General features: G+C 45.4%; 1 protein-coding gene across 1 annotated transcript in view; it reads left to right on the top strand.

The window, feature by feature from the left end:
• Positions 1–6: 6 nt before the first annotated feature.
• Positions 7–9,335, top strand: part of PPM1L (protein phosphatase, Mg2+/Mn2+ dependent 1L) — a 24,746-nt gene continuing 15,417 nt past the window's right edge. Inside the window, exon 1 of the mRNA XM_057386864.1 lies at positions 7–528. Within this exon, the coding sequence (XP_057242847.1) occupies positions 130–528 (399 nt within the window). The 5' untranslated portion in view covers positions 7–129. The remainder of the gene's footprint in view (positions 529–9,335) is intronic.

Below are 9,335 nucleotides of genomic sequence, written 5' to 3'. Positions count from 1 at the left end.
GCGGCGGCCGAGCCTGAGGGAGCGCAGCGCGGGGCTCGGAGCCGCCCGGCCGGCCGAGCATGCACTGAGCGGCCCCGGGCTCGGAGCCGCCCCGCCGCATGCTGTGGGGAGACACGGTCGCGATAATAAATGATAGAGGATACAATGACTTTGCTGTCTCTGCTGGGTCGGATCATGCGTTACTTCTTGCTCAGACCGGAGACCCTGTTCTTGCTGTGCATCAGCCTGGCCCTGTGGAGTTATTTCTTCCACACGGATGAGGTGAAAACCATTGTCAAGTCGAGCAGGGACGCGGTGAAGATGGTGAAGGGCAAGGTGGCCGAGATCATGCAGAATGACAGGCTCGGGGGTTTAGACGTGCTGGACGCTGAGTTCTCCAAGACCTGGGAGTTCAAGAGCCACAACGTGGCCGTCTACTCCATCCAAGGCCGGAGGGACCACATGGAGGACAGGTTCGAAGTAATCACTGACCTGGTGAACAAGACTCACCCGTCCATCTTCGGGATATTTGATGGGCACGGAGGAGAGGCAAGTGCTCAGCTGGAAAAAAAAAAAATAATACAGCAACCACAAAAAAAAAAGGGGGGTGCGGGAGGGATGATGGTTCCGGGCGAGGCGTGGATGTGCTCTCGCCCACCAGGTTTGTGTGGTTATCCTGTGCGTTGTGGGGAGGGGGATTTCCTCGCTTTTTGGTGTCTCTGAATAAGGGCTGTGTAATCCTCCTGCTTTCCCTTTATCCCTCGTGGCYCCTTCCGCGCTCGGCACGGCGTGAAGGCGGCCGTACCCCCTTTGCCCTTTGCGGTGGTAAAGGTTTCATCGAGGCAGAGGCTGCTGGAGGTGGCTCTGACGTGCGCGGAATAACGATGGGAGCAGCAAGTCCCCGGAGCCGGCTTTTGTTACAGCGAGCGCGGGGCCAGGGGGCTTTGGCAGCGGGCTGGATCCTCCCCCGGACAGAGCCGGGCTCGGGTTAAACACCAGCAGTCCTGAGGGTTCTTAAAGTGTGGGTGTGTAAAATGTGCCTCCAGTAATTCCSTGTCCAGCGGGCGAGCCGAGCGCCAGCATCGTGTTTGGGAATTGTGTGGAGTTGATGTCATTACAACTGCGCTGTCGCGCCTGTCCCTTCCCTAGCGGAACGGCTGGAAAAGCCAGGACAAGTGGCATTGTGAGCCKCGGTGGTGCTTGAGCTGTCCCTGCTCGGGCTGGGTGATCTTCCTGATGGTGATAATGATGATGATGATGATGGTGATGATGGTGAATCCATGGGATGCTCCGGGTGCTGCGGATGCCCGGCACACGCTGGAGCTGCGGCTTCCTCTGCCTTTAGGATGTGGTGCTGCCACACAGCTTTTGGGGTGGCACAAAGCACGCGTTTCGTAACGGGGGCAAAGGACGGGGAGTTTGTCCTTGTGTGGCAAATCGGCTCTGGCAGGAATTACGCCGGGTATGGGAGAAATTTATGGGAGGGCGGAGAGGAATGTTGGGAGGGTTTTGTGTGCCAAGGAGAGGGGAGGCGGCGGCTCAGCCTGCCTGTTCCTCCAGCTGCTCTCGCAGATTCCAGAGGCAAAAGTCCTTCCTGGAAAAGCCCTGGCAGTGCCAGACGTGGACGGGGCACAGGGATGGGGCACAGGGATGGGGCACAGGGGTGGCAGCTGCTGCCCTGCTGAACCTGGAGGGGCTGCCTGGAAAATCCAGGCCGGGGGCTCAGGATGGGGGAGCGCTGCCACGGCGGGGAAGGGACTCGGGCTCTCCTCCTGTTTTACTCCCGTTAAATTAATGGAAACTCTTTRGGAATTGAGAATTGACCGCTTCCTATAGAATGGTGGTGGAGTGTTTGGAGCAAGTTTTCGGGTTTTTTGTCTGATTTCAGTTGCGGTGCCAGCTCCTCCTGCCATTCCTGGGCTGGGTCGCTGTCCCTGGGTTCGGGGCACACGGAGGGCAATGTTGGGGTATCCCAAAGAGCTTTCCAGCTTTTCCCGGAGGAATACGAGCCCTGAGCGGTTTGTTGGAGCCAGCTGGCTCCTTTTTGGGCGGCAGGGAAAGTGCTGCTGCTCTGCCTTTGTGTGAGCAGAGTTTCCTTGTGGCGACAGAGCGGCCAAAACCATCGGGGAAGGATCCCGTGGTGACTCCAAACAGGGAATTATCCCGAGGGTGGCACCGATGGATGTGGGATTTCCAGGGTGAAAAGGGGAGCTGATCTCTTTCATTAATTGTGCATCTTTCCCTACACGAGATTGGGGATTAAATAACCCCAAACCAGCACGGAGAACGTTGTCATTGGGCTGATGTGCCCTACAGGCAGTGCCTGCTTCGCTGTGGGTCATGGGATGCCATCCATGGGATGATGGATTCATGGAAAACTCTTTGGATTCTGCTTCCTCAGGACTTGCTGYGACTGATTCCACTGTGGCAAAGTACAAGGAGGTTTTTAATTTTGGAAGGTTCAGCAGATCTCTCTTCCAATCTTTCTAAATTTAGCGTTTTATAAATGAATGTATCTAGCATCTGCTATCCATAATGGAATCCTGAGTGTTCTTCATGGCCTTCGCTCCTACCAAAAGAAATTGAGGGCCTAATTAGTTTCAAGCTTTGAATTTTAGGTGAAACTGATGAGAAGAACATGAACAGCAAAACCAAAAAGAAATAATGAAGAACCGTTTTATTCTAAGCAGGTTTTGTAATTTTGAGTGGAAAAAAAAGGGAGAAGCAATAAAAATTTATGCTCTTATTTAAATCCCTAGCACATAACACTAAGTTTTAGGGCTCTATTTGAATTGGGGTTTTGTGTATCTTATTTTTTTTAAATATAAAAGACTCTGTGAAACTCTTTATCTACAAAACCTTTGTGAAGGTTGAATTTTCCATATGGGCTCCCATTAAATTTCTTTATGTGCATTTAAAGAATAAAGATCTGCTGATCCCTGGTGTTACATGTGAAATAAATTGTTCTAAATGGGGAAAAAATCAGTTTTTCCAAACAGCCAATAGCAGAAAGGAGATGCCAGATGAATTATTCCCAGCTCTATGCAAGGGAGCCTGTCTCCATTAATTACTTCCTGCCATATCCCGTTGAAGTGGAAGGATGGAGGAGCATGATTCAAGCAGCTTCAATTACTGTGCATTGCTAATTTGTGAAGATTTCTGAGTTCTGCTTTAATATCGCCRACGTTTCGCATGAATTTTACTTTTCTCTTAGGTCATTTCCTCTTCCAGCTTCCAGTTTTAGCCTGGATAGATTGGCATTGGATGGGTTGGATTTTGTGGGGAGAAAGGAGTAAGCAAAAATAATTATTAATGCTCTGGTTTGCTGCAGTGACCTGCTAAAGGCAAGAATATTTCAGGGAGGAAATGGGACACGTGGTGTGCGGTGCAATCTTTTATTGAAAGTTTGTTTCTTGTTGATGTAACAATAATAATAATAATAATGCTGCAGAACAGGTAGGAGTAATAATAATCAGAGCAGGTAGGGGTAATAATGTTAATAATACTAATACTAATATTAATGCACAGCAGGTAGGGGTAATAATAATAATAATGAATAACAATAATAATAATAATAATAATGCAGAGCAGGTAGAGGTCAAAAAAACAAAATTAAAAAGAATAAAGAAAAGCAGCCGCCTGTTGTCTCACTGGGTGACTTTGGGACTTTGGCCCAAGGATCACCCTGCAAGGTGATCTAAATTATAAAAGAGAAGAAAGCGTCTGTTCTCTCATCAACTTCTTTTTTAACATTTAAAGATGCCTTGAATGCTTTTTTTCCTTGCCCTTTTTCCTTGATTTAGGAGTTTTGGGGCTGCCCAGGCTGGAAGGTGGAGCAGTGTCCAATTCCACTCATGACCGAGTAACAAACGCTGATCTGGAGAGCTGAGCAGAGCAAAGGCTGGCAGCTTAAAGACAACGATTCCCCTGCTTCAATTCCCATTCACTGTTGAATATTTAAGGTTTAAGCACACGGTTAAATGAGATCTCAGCGTCAGCCAGGAGCAAAGCAGCTCCGCTCCCATCTGCACTTTTATAGTTATGGCTCTGCTGTAAATCACGGGGTTTTTCCTCACCCTGTGGGGTGAAGGTTTTCAAAATCATTCTGGTAACAGATAGTGCCTTCCCCTGCCTGTGCTTGTTTGCAGTCGTAAACGGATGTGGGAAATTACAGCTCTGTAACTGTCCCATAAAAAATGTCTCTTTTTATTCCCCTGCACCTCCTGCACGGGGACTCATCCCTGATGATGTGTGCTTGTGGCCAGGAGCTTTTTTTGCATGCAATAATTGGGTTTGGAGCTGCTGAGCCAGTGGTTTAGGATGTAAAACACACCTTTTTGTTTTTTATTTTATTTTATTTATTTTTATCCCGGCGTAGGGAGAGGTTGKGGAGCCGGAACAGGGAAGGAGAGAACGGTGTGGAAGTGGCTCCTGGAGCTCAGGACCTTGAAACGAGCTGGCAGAAATCTCTGGTTGCTCATTAACTCCCAAAGACACGCGGAAAAAACAGGGAAAGGTCAGGAGATAAAGGTGGAGAGTCCTTAGAGCCGTGGGTGAGGCCATGGAAACGGAATGCTGAGGTGAGGCTGGAGGAGAGGGCACCGTGCCAGCTGTGCCCAAAGAAACCTGCTGGGCATTCCAACCCGGCTGGCTCATGCCAGCAGTGCCAGGTGTCGGTGCTGTGCTGAAAGAACTGAAAAATGACCATTTCAGTTTATTTTTTGGGTTTTTTTTTTGGTGTTTTTCAATCTAATTCTAATTCCAGCACCATCCCTCTGGTCCCGAGCTACTTCAGCAATGGCTGAGACTCATCCCAACAGCACCAGGTGTGCTGAAAGAACAGAAAGGTGACAATTTTTAGTTGATTTTTTGTTTTGGGTTGTTTTTTCAATCTGCTAATTCTAATTCCAGCCCTATCCCTCTGATCCTGAGCTATTTCAGGAGTGGCTGAGACTCGGCCCAACAGCACGAGGTGTTGTGCTGTGCTGAAAAAAAGAAAAAGAACTGAAATTCTTAGGGGTTTTAGGGTTTTTTTAGTTTAGTTTACTCAATTTTTTGTTTTGTTTTTTTTTTCCAATCTGCTAATTCAAATTCCACCCCTGTCCCTCTGATCCCAAGCTCCTTCAGCAATGGCTGAGACTCATCCCAACAGCACGAGGTGTCAGTGCTGAAAGAACTGAAATTCTTAGGTTTTTTAGCTTATTTTTTAGGTTTTTTTTAAATTGTTTTAGTTTATTTTTTAGTTTAGTTCATTTAGTTTATTTTTTAGTTTTGCTTTTCTTTTCCAATCTGCTAATCAGAGCCCATTCCCTCTGATCCTGAGCCACCTCAGCCATCTCAGCGACTCATCCCAACAGCACGAGGTGTCAGTGCTGAAAGAACTGAAATTCTTAGGTTTTTTAGCTTATTTTTTAGGTTTTTTTTAAATTGTTTTAGTTTATTTTTTAGTTTAGTTCATTTAGTTTATTTTTTAGTTTTGCTTTTCTTTTCCAATCTGCTAATCAGAGCCCATCCCTCTGATCCTGAGCCACCTCAGCTGTCTCAGCAATGGAAATTTATCTCTCAGACTTTTGAGTAAAGGCTGCTCAGGACGAGTGGCTTGGGATTTTATAAAAGGCAGGAATAAATCAAACATTTGAGTTCCTCTGGATGTTGTAGCCCAGTTGGGAGGTGAAGCCTTTGAGGCTTTGCAGTTTTTAAACAGAAACCGCCGGCGTGGTTTTCCTTTTATAGTCCTTTGATTCMTGGGCTGGAATCCCCTGCAAAGTGCTCAAATGTTTGAATAAATATTTACATAGGTGAGGTCACTTTGATAGGCAAATCCCAAATCTGCTTATAAATTCCGCTCCAGTGGCCTGAAATTTAAGTAAAAAAATGATCTGTAGGAACGTTTCTGTCACATTGTTTGGTTTATTTAAGTTTCATTCTCAATCTCATGCTCCAGGATTGTGATTTTCACCCCACAACGCCGTGCTGATTTGATTGTGGGTTAAACTCTCTGCTCATTTGCTGTACAAAAATGGATTAAAATGGTGTAAAAAGCCCTCCTGGGATGCCTTAGGGCAGAGTTTGGGGTCTCCAGGTTCCCTGTGCCCATTCCAGCCCTCCTGGGATGCTTTAGGGCAGAGTTTGGGATCTCCAGGCTCCCTGAGCTCATTCCATCTCTCCTGGGATGCTTTAGGATAGAGTTTAGGAACTCCAGGCTCCCTGTTCCCACTCCAGCCCGTGTGGGATGCTTTAAGGCAGAGTTTGGGATCTCCAGGCTCCCTGTTCCCATTCCAGCCCTCCTGGGATGTTTTAGGGCAGAGTTTGGGATCTCTGAGCCCATTCCATCTCTCCTGAGATGCTTTAGGTCAGAGTTTGGGATCTCTGTTCCCATTCCATCTCTCCTGGGATGTTTTAGGGCAGAGTTTGGGATCTCTGTTCCCATTCCAGCCCTCCTGGAATGCTTTAGGGCAGAGTTTGGGATCTCCAGGCTCCCTCTGGCCGTTCCCATCCCTCTCCCATCCCACCCCATTCCAGTGGCTCTGGTCCCACTCCAGCCCAGCTGCCCAGACCAGTTCCCCTGGCCCAGTCCCAGCTCTCCCAGGGAGGGGAAGGTCATCAACATTTCCTGACCCTTCTGAGCCTGCAGCRCTTCCCGAGCCTGTAAAACAACAAAACTGCAGATAAGGCAGCTCCAAAAGGAACTTTTATCCTGGACAAATATCTGTTCTGCATCTCCAGGCTCTGTGAGGCTGTGTGTAAAACCAGGAGCTGCAACAAGTTGGAGAAATTTTATTATTTTTTTCCTTTTGAGCTGTTTGTGTGTTTTTATTGCTGATTTTGAGCTGGTGTTCAACACTTCAGCCTGGTGGTTTTATTAAAGGAATTTGAAGCTCGTGCCAGAAGCAGGTTTCACTTGAAAGCAGCATAGCTTTGAAAAAATGCAAATTTCTTTACGGTTTAGCAGAGAAAAAAGGTTTGCAGCGCCAGAATACTGACAAATACTCAGGGTGAGTAAGACTGGTGAGAATGTGTAGATTTTAATTTAAATAACTGCTCATTTGTGCCATGAAATTGGATGTTTATATGACAAACACAGCTTGGGCCAGATCAGGCCTGATATTTCCTGGGGAAATATTTTGGTCACACTGAAAAACAAAAAGAACAGAAAGTTATTGTTGAGAGCAGCAGGTCTGTGCAGGGGGTGGATGGAGGAGAAATCCACCTTTGTCTCTACTCCAGTGGGAAAGCCATCCCAAAAACAGCTGGGATGGGATTTTGGGATCYRGATCACAGGTCCTGACCTSACCACGTTATTTGGCTTCTTCTTTAGGTTTTCATTCTGATTTTATTGACAGCGATGATATCCACAGAAAAGAAAAACTGGGGAGAAAATCCCTGAGGTTTGAGAATCTGGATCACACAGATTGTGGGGAGTGGAGTGTGGAAGGAGGGAGGGAGGAATTTTGGAAGGAAGGTATTCCCCGCAGGAATACCCCTTACTCCCATTAACTGCCACCCCTTGAAAATTTCCACTCCTAAAATGCCAACCCTTGAAAATTTCCTCATTCTCAAAAGTGTTGATAAAAGCCTTTTTTGTATTTTTTTCCCYCMAAATCCCCTTCAGGGGTAAACATTTGATTTCATTCAGTTCTGTTGGAATAGCTGGAGCTGTCACACAGCGCTGCTTTCAATCAATACACTCTTTAATATAATAAATCTCTTTATTTTTTCATCCTTTCCCCATAGAAAACTGCTGCAGGGGGTGAAACGTTCCTTGTGAGGGAAAATACCAAAATACTGTATTTTCATAAAAATACAGGATAACAAGACCTAAAGCTCAATACCAAAGGGTTTGCTACGTAAGAAAATTATATATTTAAGGGCATCAAGTTTTTTCTCTTTATCAGTACCTGAATTTCAGATGAATGARTTAAAGTGTCAGGAGAGTTACGTTTATGGCTGCTGATTTCCTTTTTTGTCTTTTAGATCTTTGAATTTTGATCACTAAGAAACCAAACACAGTTCATACACATCCAACATAAAAGGGAATTTAACATCCTAGGAGGTAAACGTGGAAAGATTTATTAGTATGGGTTGTACTCCRTGTTCACATGAGTGAAAATTGCGTGGAGAAAAGGGGAATCACAGCTGGAGTTTGGGTCTTTATTGGGGCAGAAAAAAGGGGAATCAAAACTGAAGTTTGGTGGAGAAAAGGGGAATAAAGGTGGAGTTTGATGGAGAAAAGGGGAATCAAAGTTTAAGTTTGACTCTTTATTGGGGCAGAAAAAAGGGGAATCAGAGCTGAAGTTTGGTGGAGAAAAGGGAAATCACAGCCCAAGTTTGGCTCCTTTTTGGTGTGGAAAAAAAGGGGAATCAAAGCTGAAGTTTGTCCCTTTATTGATCTGGGAGGAAAGGGGAGTCAAAACTGAAATTTGGTGGAGAAAAGGGAAATCAAAGCTGGAGTTTGATGGAGAAAAGGGAAATAAAAGTTGAAGTTTGACTCTTTATTGGTGTGGAAAAAAAAGGGGAATCACAGCTGAAGTTTGGTGAAGAAAAGGGAATCAAAGCGGAAGTTTGGGTCTTTTTTGGTGCAGAAAAAAGGGGAATCACAGCTGAAGATTGGCTCTTTATTGGTGTATGAGAAAAGGGGAATCAGGGTCTTTTTTAGTGTGGAAAAAAAGGGGAATCAGCCCAAGTTTGGCAGGTTTTTTTTGGTGTGGAAAAAAGGGGAATCACTTAAACTCAGCTCTTTATTGGGAACTTATTCCCCTTTTTGTGTCGGACCCCAGCAGTAGCTGCACGCTGGGTGATGACTGAAATAAAGAATAAAACAACCAGAAAAATCCTCCAAATAAATTARGGAATCTCTTGGGATAAATTGGAGCTTTTAAGGCTTTTCAGCTGAGCTGGAGTTTATTTTTCCCGAAGTGTCCATGTAAATATTCACTGCAGAGGGCTGAACTCCTGACAGCCTTACATGGAACAGCACAAGAGCCCAGCAAAGCGTTTGCAGCTGAACATTTTGGGATTCTTGGCCTCCAGGGCAGCTTTTAAAAGCTTTTTTGGCACAGGGGATTTTTTGTGGGGTTTTTTTTTGTTGGTTTTTTGGTTTAGGGCTTTTTTGTTTGGGTTTTTTGTTTGGTTTTGGGTTTTTTTTGCGTTTTTCCAGGGTTTTTTGTTTGGTTTTTTTTCGGTTGGTTGGTTTTTTGTTTGCAGGTTTTTTGGGATTTGGGTGTTTTTGTTTGGGTTTTTTGTGGTTGTTTTTTGTTGGCTTTTGCGGGGGTTGTTTTGTTTTTGTGGTTTGAGGTTTTTTGTTTTAGTGGTTTTTTTTTTATTTTGGGTGTTTGTGTTTTGGTTTTTGGGTGTTT

This window comes from Malurus melanocephalus, unplaced genomic scaffold (assembly GCF_030028575.1).
Source record: "Malurus melanocephalus ecotype Western Australia unplaced genomic scaffold, MMel_1.1 scaffold_1080, whole genome shotgun sequence".
In the NCBI taxonomy this organism is placed as follows: Eukaryota; Metazoa; Chordata; class Aves; order Passeriformes; family Maluridae; genus Malurus; species Malurus melanocephalus.
This window is presented reverse-complemented; position numbering and strand designations above follow the sequence as displayed.